An 18,640-nucleotide genomic window follows, 5' to 3' on the forward strand; every position below is an offset into this window, starting at 1 on the left:
GCCTCACCACTCCTGTTGTTTGCCAACCGCCGGGATGTACGACTAGTGGATGCTGGCGGAGTGAAGCTGGAGTCCACCATTGTGGCCAGTGGTCTGGAGGACGCAGCTGCTGTAGACTTCCAGTTCTCCAAGGGTGCCGTGTACTGGACAGATGTGAGCGAGGAGGCCATCAAACAGACCTACCTGAACCAGACTGGAGCTGCTGCACAGAACATTGTCATCTCTGGCCTCGTGTCACCTGATGGCCTGGCCTGTGACTGGGTTGGCAAGAAGCTGTACTGGACAGACTCAGAGACCAACCGCATCGAGGTGGCCAACCTCAATGGGACGTCCCGTAAGGTTCTCTTCTGGCAGGACCTGGACCAGCCAAGGGCCATTGCCCTGGATCCTGCACATGGGTAAACCTCTGTTTTTCTCTTGCCCCTATGGATAGGTGTGGGGACCAGGATTTCTTCTGTAGAACACACATGGCAGGCTGATGAGATAACCGGGGAGCAACGCTTGCTAGGAATCACCTCCCTTCCAGATCCTGGACTGTAACACATGTCATATTTAATGAGGGATGGTGGCTCACACTGATAATCCGAGTATGCCGGAGGCTGAGGCAGGAGTGTTGCCACAAGTTCCAGGGCAACCTGAGCTATAAAGACCATCTTAAAAATCACAGGAACTGGACTGGAGAGATGGCTCGGTGGTTAAGAGAACTGACTGCTCTTCCAGAGGTCCTGAGTTCAAATCCCAACAACCATGTGGTGGCTCACAACCATAATGGGGTCTGATGCCCTCTTCTGGAAGGTCTGAACACAGCGATAGTTTACTCATGTATATTAAATAAATAAATCTTAAAAAAAACTGCAGGAACTGAGGGGATGCCTCTATTGGTGAATTACTTGTCCTGTGACCTAGGACTGTGGAGTTAGAGACATGGGGCTCTGTGAGGCTTGCTGGCCACCTGCAGTCAAATTGCCCAGCCCCCGGTCCCAGTGAGAGACAGTGTGTCTTACAATTTATATTGCTGTCTTAAAACACCATGACCAAGAACAACTTGGGGACGAAACCGTCTACTTGATCTTACAATACTCAAGTTATGCCCCATCACTGAGTAAAGTCAGGGCAGGACCTCAGGGCAGGAACCCAGAGTCAAGGACTAAACTGCTTAGTGGCTTGCTCTCCTTTGGTTGTTCAGGTCACTCTTACAGCACCAGGACCATCAGCCCAGGCATGGCACTGCCCACAGTGGCCTGTGCCCTCTTACACCCATTATCCACCAAGGGGACGCTTTACAGGCTTGTTTCGGGGCCAGGTCAAACTGACTGTAGCTTGTGTCAAGTTGAAATAAAACTAAGCAGTACCCTGTGCCTCAAAAGAAGGGCGGGCGAGGAATGGTGCTTGGATTTGAAGCGTAGCATCATTTTCTGCACTAGGACAGGTGACTCGGGAAGTTCAGGGACCTCGCTCCGCTTTTATGACTGTTGGCGAGGTGGAGGTGGGCCGGTGTCTGGCTGTAGCACCTGCTCTGTGTATTCTGGAAGTTACCTGTGTTGGTGCGGCCAACTCACTCTGACCCTGGAAAGCTCAGGGCAGCAACAAAGGCCACTTCGGCAGGGACCAACAGTCAAACCATGAATGCCCTTTAGCTGCAGCCTGGGGGCAGGGGGCTGGCTGGCTTTAGCATCAGACCACACTCTAGTTTTCTTTTTTTTTTTCAAAAGATTTATTTATTTATTTTTATATGAGTACACTATAGCCGTCCGCAGACACACCAGAAGATGGCATTGGGTCCCATTACAGAGGGTTGTGAGCCACTGTGTGGTTGCTGGGAATTGAACTTTTAGGACCTCTGGAAGAGCAGTCAGATAGACAGTGTCTTCGTTCACTCCTTGCTTCCCCCATCCCTCTTTTCTCAGGGTTGACCCTGGGCTGGGATGCACAGACCCTTGTCTCAGCTGCTCTTGTGTGGCCATGACCCTGAAGTTCTATGCTGAGAACAATCAGACAGACTCACAGACTGATGTCTTGAGCAAGATACACATCCTGGTTTTGTTTTTGGCCAAGTGTTGTACTCGCATGACATTTTAGCTTTTTTTTTTTTTTTTTTAAATTAATTTATTTACTTTACGTCCTGACCGCAGTTTCCCTTCCCTCCTCCCCAAGTCCTTTCCCCCAACATTTTAGCTTTTTAAATGTCCCCAGAGCTTCTGAGAAATGCCGGCCAGGATTTCCCAGCTGAGGAAGCATGATGTTGGCTGTCGACCCTGCCTGTGTGTTTGTGCTGTAAACCTTGTAGGAACTCTGTGCAGCCAGTACCCGTGTGGGTTAGGCTCCAACTGACCCATGTCCTGCCTTTTTCCACTGCTGGGAATCCTAAGTCCATCTTCTGGTCGTCTTTAGCAATGGGGTGCTGTCTGGATCTTGATGGTACCACCTTATTGTAACCCTTCTCAGTGAGCTGCTCTGGCTAACTTTAGCTGTGAACTGAACAGAAGCGGGCTGGGAGAGCTGATGTGGCCTGTGCCCATGCTTCTGGGCTTGGCTGGAGGGTTTGCATGTGGATTAGGAAGATTGCCACTGCTCGGTCCAGGGAGTTTGAGGAGCAGACCAGGTGAGGGCAGACTATGTGGCTGAAGTCACTTGTTTGTCCCAGAGCTGGCCTTTGGTAAGAATCAAAGTGTGCAGCTTCTGAAGCCAATACTTTGTGCAAAGGTCAGGAAGTGAGCAAGTGTGTGTGTGTGTGTGTGTGTGTGTGTGTGTGTGTGTGTGTGTGTGTGTGTGTGTGTGTGTGTGTGTGTGTGTATGCTGCCTGGGTATATATGAAAGTATATAGGAGAGACCCATGTGCAAATGTTACATGAGTATGTGTGAAGTTTATGCACATGCACAAGTGTATGCAGGAGTGCTTGTGTGCAAATGTAACTGTGCCTGCTTGTGCTTGTGAGTGTGTGTTTATGATAATATATGTGCATATACATCTGTGTATGCAGGAGAGTTTGTATGTGTGAATGTGCTTTTTATGTGAGAATGTATATGCATGTGTGTGTACATTACTGTATGTAAGGGTTATTGAGCTTATGCACATGAATCTGTGTGACTGCTACATGTGTGCAAATATATATGATTGTGGATGTGTGCATGTGCACCAGAGAGCATGTACATGTGATTGAGCGTGTGATAGAGCATCTGTGGGTGAGCACATGTGGTTGTAAAGAAGCATGCATGCAGGTGTGTATGTGTCAGAGGTAAGTGTGATTTTGGAGGGGGTGTCTGGGGTGACAGACTAGCAGCTACCCCCTGTGGGTCCCTCATTCCTCAGCTGCACAGGACTTAGACTCTGTTACCTGGTGAACAATCTCAGACCTCAAATCCCCAGGGACATCAGTACCCTAATAGTCTTCCCAGGAGGTGTGGGCTGTTATCCCAGGAGAGTCTCTGTGGCTAAGAGGGATTGGTCTGTGTGGGCTTAGGACTAGAACCCCACTACACAAGAGGACCCTTCTGTGCTTTTGTCTCTCTCTCTCTCCCCGCTGGTTTCCCACTCCTCCTTAGGACAGAATGCTACAGCTCTACTCCACCACATGCCCAGGGATAACATTCATGAGCATGGGCAGGAAGCCTATTCTCAAGTCGTGGGTTTCACCACTGCCCTAGTGCCCTTACAGGGTGGGGTTGGGGAGAAAATGATACAGGCACAGTATGTTTGAGAGGAATGAGTGCCACCAGGAGAGTAAGGGCAGGACAGTGTTTTAGGCTTCTGGCTGAAGTGACGGAATGGCCAGTGCAAAGGCCCTGGGGTAGAGAAGAGTAGCCCCTTGGGAGAGGATGACTCAAGGTCATGGGGCTCCCTTGGCTTTGGGTTGAGCCTGGCTCCCCAGTATCAGTTATAGATGACCGTGGAGGGCACCAGCTTGACCCAGGCTTGTTGTAGGTTGAAGATAGAGTGTCTAGGGTTGAGTTCTATTCTGAAGGCAAGGAGTAGCTGCCAAGAGTGACATGGTGCTATGTCTGTGTCCCCATATATACAGATAAACAGAGATGTGCTTGTCATGCCACATAAAAACACTAAAACTCTGGAACTGGAATTTCAGAGGGCTGTGAGCTGCTGTGTGGGTGCCGCTAATTGAATCTGGGCCCTCTATAGAAGCTAATATTGTAGCTGCTGAGCCATCTCTTCAGCTCTTTATCCTCTTACTTTTAGTCATGATGGCTGAGAGACATGCTGGACTGGGTGGGTACTTTGTGCTTGTGTAGAGATAGAGGGAACCTAGCACTCTGTTCTCACCTCAGCTGCTGTGGCCTAGATTATGTCTGGGATCAGTCAGCCTTGGCCCTGACTGTCCTTATTAAATGTTTGAGTGGATCATTTGTGCATTTGCTTCTGACTTCTTCCCTAGAAGTTCTCCTCAGGGCCACCTGGGTAGCTGTTCCTTTCAAATCCTGCCCCTGGACCAGTGTTGACCTTGGCATAGCTGCCACGGACAGAGCATCTCAAGCTTCCTTCCTTCCTCTGCCCTGGATAAATAAGGGCGTGCAGGCCATGGGGTGCAGCTCAGAGTGGGGACAGTGAAATGCAGTGGAAGAGAGAGACTTGGTCCTCTCCTCAGCACTGTGCAGCCTCTGCTGTGCCCTAGTGCCTTCCTGTGCCATTGTCTCCTGGAGACTTCCTTAGATGAGGAGATCCTGCCTCAGCCACCATTGAGAAGGACGACTCTGTCCAGATGCCCACCTCAGTGTTGCTTAGCTCAGGACTGGGTGGCCAGGGGTGGCAGAGAGGGGTCTGAAGCTGGGAAGATCCTGGCTCAGCCTGGGGAAGCCCTGCTGCATATCAGGATGGGGCTGTAAGGGCTACTGGGCCTCCTGGTAGAAATGCAGCTGGTGAATGAAGCAACAGCCCAGCGTTGCAGCCCTGCACCTTGGCCCCGAATTGGCTTTTGCCTTGCTTCACTGAGAAGGAGGATAGCTAGCCTCAATCCTGCCAGCTTGCCCTGCAGCAGTACTGGAACTGGCATGGGCCTGTCCCCACTGAGCCAGCCGCTCTCCTGTTCCCCATTTAAGGAAACCTGCAAGCCTCAGGAACTGGGGAAGAAATGTGGCGTACTAACTTCATTTCCCTCCTGGCCTTAGCTCTGGCAGGGCCACAGCACCAAATGGGAAGGTAGAAACACTTCACCTTCTCAGTGGGTGGCAAGGCCCTGGGCTAATTCCCAGCCTGTAGGAGTGGGGGAAGCACAGGGAAAGAAGGCAGTGCCCAGGTCTCAGCTGCCCAGGTCGGTCTCAGCCGAGGCTGACCTGTCTCCAGGTGCCCAGCAAGTCATCCCTGTTGTGGCGCTGCTGATGCAGGATGAAACATGCACAAAGCTTAGGCCTTCCCTGCTCGTCCAGGCTGCTATCTAGAGCTGTTACTTGCACTCTCTCTCTCTCTCTCTCTCTCTCTCTCTCTCTCTCTCTCTCTCTCTCTCTCTCTCTGTGTGTGTGTGTGTGTGTGTGTGTATGTGAGCCAGCCTACCTGCTAGAGACCCCACTTCCTGCCTAATGGGGGCAGCAGGCTGGCTTTCCCTGTATTGGCTGGCACAGAGGGTGGTACAGGACACACAGGAGTTATCCTATGTGGGGTGCTTGGTCATTAAGCAGATCAGAGAAGGGGATATTTTCATGCTGCTCCTATGCCTACCTTATGGATGATGTCCTCAGTCCTTCTAGAAGGTGGCGATGGTTCTAACTCACGTAGAACCCCTGCTGGGGAGATGGGCCGGGGGTAGAGTGGCACAGCAGCAAGACAGCTGAAACCCTGTGCCCATTATTGCAGGAGTGAGTGTTCCCCACTCCAGATCTTTATAGCTCAGGCTGGTCTGGAACCCATGGCAATTCCCCTGCCCCAGACTTCTAGTGCTGGAATTTCAGGCAAAGCTACCATGTCCAGCTCGTGTCTCTCATTTTCCTGTTCACAGTAGTAGTCCTGGCTGAGCGTATTCCTCGTGCTTTATCACTCAGCTGCCGGGATCAGCTTGGGGCTGGCCTACATGAACGACGCTTTACGTCAGAAGAAACGGGGATGAGATATGTGGAGACCAGCCTGACACCAGAGAAAACGTGTGTAGAAAACAAAGGAAGACTTATGAGCCCATGAGCCTGGAATGTGCCAAGGGGTGTCACAGTGCACCACCTTACAAGGGCCATGGGCAGGAAGCAGGCTCAGCTAGGAACCAGTCCGCAGAGGGATAAATAGTGCAAACTGTGTTCACCTTTGTGCCTCACCCATGGGCTCCCAGATCAGAACCTGTGTCCTCAGGTCGATGTGGCTCTTCATGGGCTCTGCTGAACAGTCTATGCACACTCCTCTGGCTGCGTTCTTTTGGCACTGGCTGGGTTGGCTCCTGTCATCTTTAATATCTGGGGTCAGTACACGCAAAGCACAGTAAGGAGTGTAATGGAGTGTCGTGTGCATGTATGACATGGCCTCCTTGTTGAAGCTTCTCCACATAGCTCTCTGAAAGCCTCCTTCAGATCCTGGGAGTCATGGCTGCCTCTTGTGCATACCCACTGAGGGTTTTTTGTCTCCTGTATCCTGGGCAAGTCCCAGCGCACGTGTAATTCAGGCTGGCTTTGAACCAGTGGTTGTCTGCTTCAGTCTCTTTGGTGCCAGGGATAATAAGTGTGCACAATGTGCTTGATGAGAAATATTCCTAACAGTGAGAGGGCAAAGTACTCAGCATATTCTTAACTGAGAGCAAGCTGGAAGTGTATAGAGCCATGGGCAATACAGTGACATTTTGGCCAGTGATGTCCAGTGCAGACTGTGTGCTCTTTGGGGCTGGTCGTCTTAGTCTCTATTCTTGTCTGGGGATGGAGTCCGGGGCTTTGCGCATATGAGGCAGGAGCTTATCACTGAGCTGCAACCCAGGCCTCTGTCCTTAGGTGATGATTGGCAGTTGTGTGTGTTGTGGCACACATGTGGCGATCACATGACAACTTCCATAAATCAGTTTTCTTCCCACTTATAGAAGCAGTGTCTCCCTTCGCTATTTCTTCTGTGCTGCACCCAGGATACCTGACTGAAGCTTCTGGTGGTTCTCCTGCCCTTGCCGCCACATCCTGCTTTTTTGTTTTTCCAGAAAGGGTTTCTCTGTGTAGCCTTGGCTGTCCTGGATCTCACTCTATAGACCAGGCTGGACTTGAACTCTGCCTGCCTCTGCCTCCCAAGTGCTGGGATTAAAGAAGTGTCCTACCACCTGCTTTTTTAAAATGTAGGCTCTGAGATTTAATTTAACTTAGTACTTCAGACTTGTATGCTTGTGTAGCGAGTGCCTTTACCTGGTGAGCTACCTTGTCAGTTCAAGTGTGTGTGTGTGTGTGTGTGTGTGTGTGTGTGTGTGTGTGTATGTATACATATGTATTTATGTGTTATGTACGTATATGTGAATGTGTATGTATAACATGTATATATATTTAAGGGTTTTGTTTTTATCTTACGTGTATATGAGTGCTTTGCCTGTGTTTATGTAAGTACGCCGTGTTATGTGTGCAGTGCCCATTGAGTTCATAAGAAGGCGCCAGATCCCCTGGGATTGAGCTCTAGAGGCTGTGAACCTTCATGTGGGTGCTGAGAACCGAACCCGCAAGAGCAGCCAGTGTTCTTACAGCTGCTGATGCACCTCTGCAGCCTGCAGTTTATATTCTTAAGGACATGTTCCTCGGGCTGGAGACCTGGCTCAGTACTCCTCTTCTAGAGGCCTCAGCTTGGTTCTTAGAAACCACTTTCACAGTTTACAACCAGCTCCAGGAGGCCCAATACCCTCTTCTGGTCCCCATGGATACCTGCACTCACATGCACACATACCCCTACACAGATACACACACACCACTAAAAATAAAAATAAGTATTTTAAAGAAAAACCTGGGCATGATGGCACATGGTTGTAATCCTAGCACTTGGGAGGTAGAGGAAGCTGTGGGGTGAGGCTAGCCTTGGCTATAGGAGATGGAGGAGGTAGAGGAAGCTGTGGGATGAGGCTAGCCTTAGCTACAGGAGATGGAGGTGGTAGAGGAAGCTGTGGGGTGAGGCTAGCCTTGGCTATAGGAGATGGAGGAGGTAGAGGAAATAATGGGGTGAGGCTAGCTTTAGCTACAGGAGATGGAGGAGGTAGAGGAAGCCGTGGGGTGAGGCTAGCCTTAGCTACAGGATGGAGGTGGTAGAGGAAGCCGTGGGGTGAGGCTAGCCTTAGCTACAGGAGATGGAGGTGGTAGAGGAAGCAATGGGGTGAGGCTAGCCTTAGCTATAGGAGAAGGAGTGGTGGAGGAAGCAGTGGAGTGAGGCTAGCCTTGGCTATAGGAGATGGAGGTGGTGGTGAAGGTATGTTCCTGTTTTAAGTATTTCAAGCAATCTCTGTTTCTATTTTAATTTCTTAACATAAAAACCTAAAGTTTGGGTCCCTCAAACCATAATCACTTGTTATTTCTCACGGGTCTGATGGGTGAGCTTTCAGGGCTGTGTCAGGGGTCAGAACCAATCCTCAGATCCGTTGTGTCTTTCCTTTTATCCCTGCCTCCTCACTAGGTACATGTACTGGACTGACTGGGGGGAAGCACCCCGGATCGAGCGGGCAGGGATGGATGGCAGTACCCGGAAGATCATTGTAGACTCCGACATTTACTGGCCCAATGGGCTGACCATTGATCTGGAGGAGCAGAAGCTGTACTGGGCTGATGCCAAGCTCAGCTTCATCCACCGTGCCAACCTGGACGGCTCCTTCCGGTGAGTGCGTGGTGACCGAGGTCCCTCCCCACCATAGCTGTTATTCCCAGGGTTTGAGGCTTCTTAGGTTCTTCCCTGGAGTCCCTAAGGATTGCTGGGTAACTTTGGAAACAGCATGGTACCGCGCCCGATGTCACAGCTGATGTGACTGTTTCTACAGCAATATGTTGAACATTCCTTCCAAACTGTGTGAGAGGAACATGTATAGCCCTCTGAGATGGCTGACAGTGCAAGCTAACTCCTGAGTTCAATCCCTAGAAGCCACATGCTAGAGGTTGAAGACCATTTCTTCTTCCTCCTCTCCCCTCCTCCTCCCCCTCCTCCTCCCCCCCTCCTCCTTCTTCCCTCCTTCTTCCTTCTTATGAGTAAGGAAATCTCAGTGTTCAGGGAACTAGTGAGGTGCTCAGTGGTCTAGTGAGGTACTCAGTGGTCTAGTGAGGTACTCAATGGTCTAGTGAGGTGCTCAGTGGTCTAGTGAGGTGCTCAGTGGTCTAGTGAGGTGCTCAGTGGTCTAGTGAGGTGCTCAGTGGTCTAGTGAGGTGCTCAGTGGTCTAGTGAGGTACTCAGTGGTCTAGTGAGGTACTCAGTGGTCTCTAGTGAGGTGGTCTAGTGAGGTGCTCAGTGGTCTAGTGAGGTGCTCAGTGGTCTAGTGAGGTGCTCAGTGGTTACTTGTACTTGTGCTTGCAGAGAACCTGAGTTCACTTCCAAGCACTCATGTTGGGAGGCTTATCTGCTACCCTCTCTGGCCTCCTTGGGCAACTGCACTCAGATGCACATACCTGCACACACAAATGAAAATAAAAATACACCTTAAAAACAAATAAAAGGTTCAGCGTTCAGACTGTTTTGGATTTAGTCAGGGCTTAGATCTGGCTGGGCCTGGGACATTCATTGCTCTTTGTCCTGCCTCTTCCATAGTATCTCCAGCGGCTGTGTGATTATTATTCTCTCTCCAGTCTTGCTGGAGACTGTGCACACAGTGCTTGATCAGTGGAGGGGACAGGAGGATGAATAAGTTCTCAGACTTGGTTGTTACAGCGTCCTGCTTCATGTGGCCATGTGCATAGGTGTGAAGGGTTCACCTTCAGTTAGGCTAAGAAGGCCCACATTCACTTCGGGATGACGTCCAGCCTGTCTTGTCATCTGTAGGAGAGGGTGAAAATGAGCACGGGTTATGTTGGTCAGAGTCCAAATCTGTGATTTGGAAACCAGGGTAGCCTTGGAATACTGTGGGAGCAAGTGATCTCAACATGAGCAAGACTGGCCCAGCCTCTGGAAAGCTGCAGCCTGGGAGCCTTGGCAAAGGGGTCATGGCAAGAGGGTGACAGTTAATATGACAGAGACAGTGATAACTCTTCCATAGCGTCAGCACCCAGGGACATTGACCCATTCATTTGATGCTCACAGCAAACCCCACACCACCTCCTGTATAGGCAGGGTCCCAAGGCCATACTGCTGGCCAGAGCCTGCTGCGGTGGGGATGGTCGTTAAACAACCACAAGTTGCTGGCGGTGTTAATTCCAGTCCTGTTACCAGTGTTCATAATCTCATTAAGCGTGATGTGCACTGTGTGGGAGATTCTAAACACAGAGGGCTGAGAATGTTTCCCTGCTGCTGGTGTGGACTGTAGGACAGAACACATCCGGCTGAATCAGCAGGAAGTTGTTTGTACATCAGGTCTTGGGACCCAGGCTTCTCAGAAACTGTCTCCAGGTGTGGCTGCATGCTTTTTTCTTCCTAGGGGCACTTTGTCCCTCTGTCCAGGGCACTCATGTTTCTGTCACAGGCATGGATGGATAGCTGGCTGGGAGCTCAGTGGAGGGACCGAGTGAGGAGAGTGTGTCGGCAGCTGCTTCCCTTTGATCAGACAGACATAGTGGGGTCTGGGAGGGCCCAAGGGCCTCCAGCATGGGTCAGAGTTGACCTGAGTGGTGATCTTCTAACCACGCTGCTTGTTTCCTACCTGCTGCAGGCAGAAGGTGGTGGAGGGCAGCCTCACTCACCCCTTTGCCCTGACACTCTCTGGGGACACACTCTACTGGACAGACTGGCAGACCCGTTCTATCCACGCCTGCAACAAGTGGACAGGGGAGAAGAGGAAGGAGATCCTCAGTGCTCTGTATTCACCCATGGACATTCAGGTGCTGAGCCAGGAACGGCAGCCTCCCTGTAAGTGTGGGCAGGCATTGGGGATGGGGTGGGCGGGGCAGGGGGGATAGGCAGGGGCGGGCTTTGGGGATGGGGTGGGCAGGGCAGGGGAGAGGTAGGGCAGGGGATAGGCAGGGGCAGGCTTTGGGGATGGGATGGGTGGGGCAGGGGATAGGTATGACAGGGTAGGGCTTGCAGGTAAGAGAAGCTACATCAGGCAGATCAGCTGGTACGGATAGGCAGGGTGTAGATGGGGAGGACATAACCCAGATGTGAGGCTCAGTTAGGTAAATGGAGCAGTCTAGGGTCAAACAGTGGGTCAGAGTGGGTCCAGGCTATGCTGTAGGGGAGCAGGTAGACAGGGCTAAGGAGAGACCAGACCAGGCCTCTACACTATAGAAGCAGGGAGACATCCATCCAGAGACATAAGTGCATGCTTGGCTAGAAGGAGGAACTTGCGTGTGCTAGCGAGTACGTGGGTGGGTACGTGTGTGCGTGCCTGTTTGTGTGCATATGTGTGCATGTTTGTGTGTGTGTGTGTGTGCGGCGCATGTGTGTGTACATGGTATATGTGAATATGCTTGTACCTGTACAGCGCTTCTGTATGTGACAGTCCAGACAGGCTAGTATGGTGGACAGGGTCTCTCTACAGCTGTTTCTGGCTTTCTAGGGCAGGTGAAGGCCCAGTAGAGTCCTGATGTGTGAAATACTTGCTTGGGGTCTGTCTTCTCACCCCGGGGTCCTATATGGTAGAATTGCAGAAGTCCCTGGTGATGCTGAGCTTCTGTGACAGAATGTGGGGTTGGATGGGAGGTGGGAAGGGGCTGTTCTAGACTCATCAAGTTGAAGGGACCAAAGATCAATATTTGTGGCCACACTTTATAGAAGTCAAGCCACAAAAGTTAGTGTAGGATCAGTGGGGAAGGTGGTCTCTGATCTTGGCAAGAATATCACACACAGTTCCTCTGCTCTTGGAGCAGCCCACTTTTCATTGAGAGTGTTGGGAGGGCAAAGGTCAATTGCAGAAAACTGGGTTCCATTTGACAATGTTTCAGGGTGCTGAGCCCCACGTCCCTGAGGTAGAAGGAGGGTTTGGGGACCTTTTTAGATTCAGCTGTACATTGGTCATAGAAGGGCATGGGGGAGGGACTTGAGTGTAGTAACCCTGTGTGGATGGAGCCTGCAGGGTCCAGGCAGACTAAAGAGACAGGGTGTGCTCAGGAATCCACTAACCCAGGCTTCCCAGGCATTGCTGTGTAAGCTGGCTGATCTTGAGAATTTCCGTGGAAGCATGACGGGTGACTTTCCTGGGAAAAGTAGCATCCTTTGAAAGTTTGTCCTCTTGTTGGAGAAAGCTTAGAGTGGAGAATGTTCCCTGCAGGGGTAGGGCAGGTCTGGGATGGTTTCTGAGAAACTACAGAACTGCTGCCGAGGCTGAAGGTCCTCTACGTGGGTGGTCGGCAGTGAGGTAGGACTAGGAGGGCCTGTGGGGACGAGTCATGATACCGTGAGACAGTGGCATGAGGTAGGGCCAGGGACACCTGACAGCTGTCCTGTAGGACACGTGAGAAAGTGTGGGATGCCAGACCATATGGGAGGGAGCGGCTGGGCAATGGAGAGCTCACAGATTGTACTGCAACTTCCTTCCATTCTGTCCTGTTCCCACCAGTCCACACGCCATGTGAGGAAGGCAACGGCGGCTGCTCCCACCTGTGCCTGCTGTCCCCGAGGGAGCCCTTCTACTCCTGCGCCTGCCCTACTGGTGTGCAGTTGCAGGACAATGGCAAGACCTGTAAGGCAGGTGAGGCAGAACATTGGCACTGGCAGGGGCAGGTGGGGCCTGGCCTGGTGAGCGTGGCTGTCACTACCCAAAGTAAACATGGTGCCCCCAAAATAAACATGGCAGCCTCTCAGAAGGGTCTGCTCGATTTAGTGGAGACTGAGCATTGCTGTCTCTGGAGCTGGATTCTGTCAGCTCTGGGCTGTGTTTAACCCATGGAAGAACTCTTTGGGAGTCATGGGTCCCTCGTCAAAAAATGATGTCCTGACTTAGTAATGCCTTTAAGGTGCTGAGCATGTCAACATATGGTCACAGCCTAAAAGATTGCTGTCCTGAGTTTTTATCCAAAAGCTATTAACTGTCAAAATCAAAGGGTGGAGGCATTGTGGGTGGGGCACAGAGAGCTAGCCCACAGTGAGCTTTCCTATTTGGTATCAGTTTTGCCCTCTGGAGTATAACAGCCACGCACTGTGAGTGCAGACATGGATTTGGTTTGGCTTCCCTGCATCTGTGTTTGTTTTTCTTCTTGTGTTTCAGTTACTTCAAGTCTTACCTTTCTGTTAACGCTCCCGTGCAAATGTGGGTTCCAAGTCAGTCTTGTTGAAAGTTTTCTTTCTGACTCAGAGAGCTGGGTTTCCTCTTTCTTAAATATATTTTTTCTTTTCTTTTCTTTCTTTCTTTCTTTCTTTCTTTTTTCTTTCTTTTTTTTTGGAGATTATAACATAATTACATAATTTCCTTTTCTTTTTCCTCATTCTAGACCCTTCCATATACCAATCATGTTCTCTTTGAAATTCCTGGCTTTATGGGTTTCCCCCATCAACTTAAGCATACCTCTTGTTGTTTTTAAGACAGGGTCTCTATGTAGCTATGGCTGTCCTGGAAACTAGGCTGGCTTCAAAATCAGGGAAATCCGCCTGCCTCTTCATCCTGAGTGTTGGGCTCAAAGGTGTGCGCCCTCACATTTCCCCCTTTGACTCACACACCTTTTGGCTTAGGTATCACTTTTCAGCACTGGCTGCTTCCGGGTTCCTGGTGTGGGCAGCATCCTCACCTCCAGAAAAGGTGCTTCTGTTGTGGTGCCTCGGGTGGACCCTTCTGGTACCCATGTACCTAGAGGATAGTTCTCCGAGTAGACTCTGGGGCTTATCCTATCAGGTGTGAGAACACAGCCATCCTGAGGCTAGTTCTCCCTTTTTCCTTCTGGGGACAGAGCCTGCTTCCTCACCACTGGCCCTCTCCCACAGGGAAAGACTGGGGAGGCATCTGCCTTCCATCTTGCCTGGTCTAAGCAGCTTCCCCAAGGCTATCTCCTGATGTCAGTGTGTGGGGCTGAAGGGGTGGCCTTGCTCAGCTCCAGCTGCTGTCAGGCATAGGGTGTGACTTTGAGGGTTTCCTGGCCCCTGCTGTGTGCTCTGCCATGTGGAAGTTACATTGTAGATACCTGTGGTATTGGAGGTCAGGATGAGCAGCTGGCCCTGGCCTTCCTGTGGGAGCTGGGTTCCTCAGTGACTCAGATGTCCAGGGGTCACATGTTCCACTTTCCTAGGAATCTCGTCTCCACTAGCTACGGAAGGCACTCCTAGAAAGACTGTCAGAGAACGCCAAGCGCACAGGACAAAGGATTTGTGTCACCCAGAGCCCTCCAGTGGTGGGAGTGTGCGACAGGCTGAGGGCTCCCCTGTAGTCAGTGGACTTCAGTCTGCTAAGTCCTTATTTCCACCTTGGCTGCAGCTGCCCTGACTGTGGTATTGTGTTCAAAGGAGTGATGTGTTTCCAGGTGAGAGAAAAGGTGTGTCCTAGTTAGGTTTCTATTGCTGTGATAAATGCCACTGTCAAAAGCAGCTTAGAGAGGAAAGGTTTATTTGTCTCACAGGTCATAGTCCATCCTGGCGGGAAGGAAATCAGGACAGGGCGGAAGCAGAGGCTGTGGAGGAGCCCTCCTGGGGCCTCATGCTCGCTGGGCCTGCTTTCTTAGATAACTGAGGACCACCTGCCCAGGGATGGAACCAGCCGTAGCGGGCTGGGCCCTCCCACACCAGTCATTAAGGAAATGCTCGGTACATTTGCCTAAGATGGAGCCATTTTTCTTTACTTTTTAAAATCTTATTTATGTTTTGAGAATCTTATATAATACATTTTGATGGTATTTCCTCTTGTAACTCTTCCCAGGGCCTTCCCACCTCCCCACCCACCCTACTGCATATCCCCTTTTTCTGTTAAAAACAACACACACACACACACACACACACACACACACACACACACACACGACTATTGAGTCGGATTTTTTGTTGACCGACTCCTGAGCTTGAGGGCTTCCTGGCGTGTGTTGATACACCCAGTGTTACTCTGCTGAAGAAAACGGATTTTCCCTTCCCCAGAAGCTATCAATTGCAGCATGCTTCTTGCCTAGGGTGGGGCGCACGCCTACCCCTTTCTCTGTGCTGGGATTTCATCCGACTTACCCCTGTGTGTGCCATCAGTTCATGTATGCACGTCACCTGGCGTGTCTGGAAAGTGCCGTTTGCACGTCTCTGGCCCCTACAGTCTTCGCCTCTCCTTGTCTACATATACCCCTGTATTGTGAGAGGAGGGTGTGAAAAGACACCCAGTTGAGGGCTGAGTGCCCCAATATTGCAGACATCTTTCTCAACTGAAGTTCTCTTTTCTCAGGATGACTCTAGTTTTTGTGTCCCAGAATTTTGTCTCCTATGAGATGGGACTGAGAGACAGCTGTTTTCTCTAAGGGCGGGAATTCCCAGCCTCGTCTCCTTCAGCACTTTCTCTGTGCCCTCATCCATTGGACAGTTCCTAGCTGCTAGGGTGGTGAAAGAATCAAGAATCCAGGATTAGGCTGTGGGTGTACCTCAGTACACTCATAGATTGCTTGCCCAGCACGCATGAAGGCTGGGCTTCAGTCCTAGCACTATACAAATCAGGTGTTGGCGGTGGTACGCACAATTAACACGAGCACCCAGGAGCAGGGGCAGGAGGATCAAAAGTTCAAGGTCATCCTTGGCTAAGTGATGTGGCCTTGAGGTCCTGGTACTCAGAGGCTTCCTGCAGGTGTCTCTGTAGAAAAGTTAGGGATGGCTCAAAGGGCAGAGTGTTGCCCGTGGGTAGCTACCAGCACTTGGGGGAGTCCTCACAGGCGTCAGATGGAGAAGAGGGCTCAAGAGTTGGGAGTGACCGGGGGCTACCTAAGGATCTCGTGACTGTGGCCTCTGTGAGATCTCTAGTGTTATCCATTTGAGGCCATATGGGGAAAACTGCCCTGTAAGGGAAAGCCGGATGAGTAAGCTGTCCCTGCCCAGAGGACAGATCTATAGGGAAACAGAAATGAAGATCTAGGGCAAGATTGTGCTGGGGAGAGGTCATGGCTTTCCCAAAGGAGCTTTGGAAGTGATGGGTGCGGAGAACATGGGGACTGGTTGTCTTGGTCCGACTAGGATCCAGTTTCTCTCTGGTGGTAAGGAAACTCACTGGCCACCTTAGGGCACCTAAATTTCAGCCTCTCCTAGCCATCAGAGTAGGCTTTATAGTCTGTGTCCTGGCTGCTTTCTTTGAGACAGACTCAGCCTCCTCTGGCCCCAGTTCCTTTATCTGCAGTGAGGAAGCAATTGCAGCCCTCTGGAGTGGTTGAAGGAAGGTCCAAGACCACTTGGCAAGTAGGAACTGGACTCGAATTTGAACTTGATCTGGGAACCAGGCAGACACTCTGATTTGAGACCAAGAGAACAATTCCTCCCAGAATGTTTGGAATCAAGTAGGTGCCAAGGCTAGCTCGTGCCAGGTTGTGGTGATCGGGCTGGAGAGATCTCAGTGAGTAGACAAACAGGCTGGTGACCTGTTGGAGAAGCGTGTGTTTATCCTGGGGATTCTGAATATGCATGGCTCCATTTTCATGGTTTCAGGGCCAGTGCTGACCTAGGGCAGGGACAGTGGCCTGGCTGTCATTGGACTCCTGAGACACATAGGCATCCTAACCACCTACAGGCCTGACGGCACGGGGCTGGAGTGTGGCTGAGTCTGCTCCTCTAGGTGGACACAGAAGAGAGAGGAGCCACTGTCAAGGCTTCCCCCTCCTCCCAGTTTGCTTTCTGAACCCCAGGCATGACTGCTGGATTCCTGGACCTCACTTGATGGAGTGTGAGATGAGAGATTCCTGCTCTGACCTCAGTTTGAGCAAATGAAAGTCAGCTTGGAGTCTCCCTTGAAGTAGGGCCTGAGACGGTATCTCCTTCAGGACCCCAGTTAATGGGACAGTGGGGAGTATCCTATAAACTGGGGGGAGAAGGGTCAGATGCTTGTGTGGCCATTGCCAAGTGGAGTGGGATCCCTCAAGATCCTAAGCCACTTCCTCTCTGAGAGGTGAAGAGAGCAGACCCTTCCCCTTAGATAACTGGAGATTGAACGTGAGGCCTTGTGCATGTTGAGGCCACCATTTGACATAATATTTTTCTCCGTCATGATCTCCTTTCTGTACTGAGGTGGGTTTCTCATCTGAATCCATGATTTATCTAGTCTAGATAGCTAGCTTGGTCTGGGGACCCTGTCTCTGTCTCCTAAGTTTTGGGGCTACCACAGCTGCCTGGCATTTTTACATAGGTTCTGGGGGTCTGAACTCCAGTTCTCACACAGAACAAAGCACCCACTGAGCCATCTCCCCAGCTCATGAAGCATCTTAAAAATAAATAAATAAAAATAAAAAAGATCTTTCTATGTAGTCTAGGTTAGCCTGGAACCCAGTATGTAGCCCAGGCTGGTCTCAAATTCATTTCTCCTGACACTGCTTCTCAAGTGCTGAGATTACAGGCGTGTGCCAGCATGTTAAAAAGAACTTCTCACACTGCCTATGTGAGCACAGACTGCGTACCTGTCCTTTGAGCTCAGGAGCATTGGGGTCCTCAGGCTCTATGGGCAGGGGACCTTTGCCTTTGGGTCTCTGCTTCCAATCTCTCAGCTCTTCTGAGGTGGCTGCAGCAAGACCAGCAGAGCATATCAGCTCTGCACCCTTCAGCTCAGCTAGAGCTGTGAGGCCTGAGTGTGGCTGTGTTGTAGATTTCCATAGATCAAGGTGACTGTCAGCTCTAGGAAGCTGGGAACTGAGAGCTGTGTGTGCTCGGCCTGGGCCAGCCTCCCTCCCTGCCCCCTCTACATCAGCCTCCACAGGCAGCTGGCTTTGGTTTCCCCCATGTTTTTCCAATTATGTGGAATGGTCTAAAAACAGCAGTAGCAGGGGCCTTATTTGGGAGTCACCACCGCTGTCTGTCCTCTGCAGCCTGCAGCTCCGTCACTGTCAGAGTCTCCGAGTCCTGCTCTTTGTGGACCCTTCACCCTGGTGTTCTGGCTTTTGTCACCTAGACTTTGGGACAGTGACTTAACAACATGTATCCTACTGCGTAGGCCACGGATCAGCAGACCAGAGGACTCTGACCAGGCAAAGCTGGCCACAGGACCTATTGCTGTGGGTCGTCTGGACAAGGCCTAGCAAGTAACAGGACGGGCATGGATTTGGTAGCCACCCCCTCTCCCCCACACTCCTTCAAGACATAGTTTTAACAGATGCTTGACTGTCAGGGATAGTCTGGTGGGGGCTGCTGAAAGAACAGAAGGCCTCACTGTTAGGTCTGGTGGGTAGGTGGGATAACTGGAGCTACTTTGACTAACCTCATATCCGTCTGTCCGCCCATCCATCCATCCATCCATCCATCCATCTTTCCACCCACCCACCCACCCGGACAGATTAGCCAGATGGGCAGGCAGCCCTCAGCCAGGGCCAAGAATAATGGGTGTGTTTGTTCCCAGAGTCTGGCTGGCTAGTCACTTATCAGGGAAGTAGGTCAAAGGGAAAAGAAAGGAGGTCCTGTGGGGGAGTCTGCCCCGCAGCCTTGATTGGCACTGACTTTGCAAACAGAAGGCAGCTGCTGTTCTCAACCATGGACCGTGAATTTTTAATAGCA

General features: G+C 51.1%; 1 protein-coding gene across 1 annotated transcript in view; it reads left to right on the plus strand.

Annotated features, from left to right (window-relative positions):
• Nucleotides 1-18,640, plus strand: part of Lrp5 (LDL receptor related protein 5) — a 103,612-nt gene that overhangs the window by 28,162 nt on the left and 56,810 nt on the right. The window contains exons 2-5 of the mRNA XM_032891291.1: nt 2-398; nt 8,549-8,746; nt 10,719-10,915; nt 12,564-12,695. Of these exons, the coding sequence (XP_032747182.1) occupies nt 2-398; nt 8,549-8,746; nt 10,719-10,915; nt 12,564-12,695 (924 nt within the window). The remainder of the gene's footprint in view (nt 1; nt 399-8,548; nt 8,747-10,718; nt 10,916-12,563; nt 12,696-18,640) is intronic.

Source organism: Rattus rattus, chromosome 2 (genome assembly GCF_011064425.1).
Source record: "Rattus rattus isolate New Zealand chromosome 2, Rrattus_CSIRO_v1, whole genome shotgun sequence".
Classification (NCBI taxonomy): Eukaryota; Metazoa; Chordata; class Mammalia; order Rodentia; family Muridae; genus Rattus; species Rattus rattus.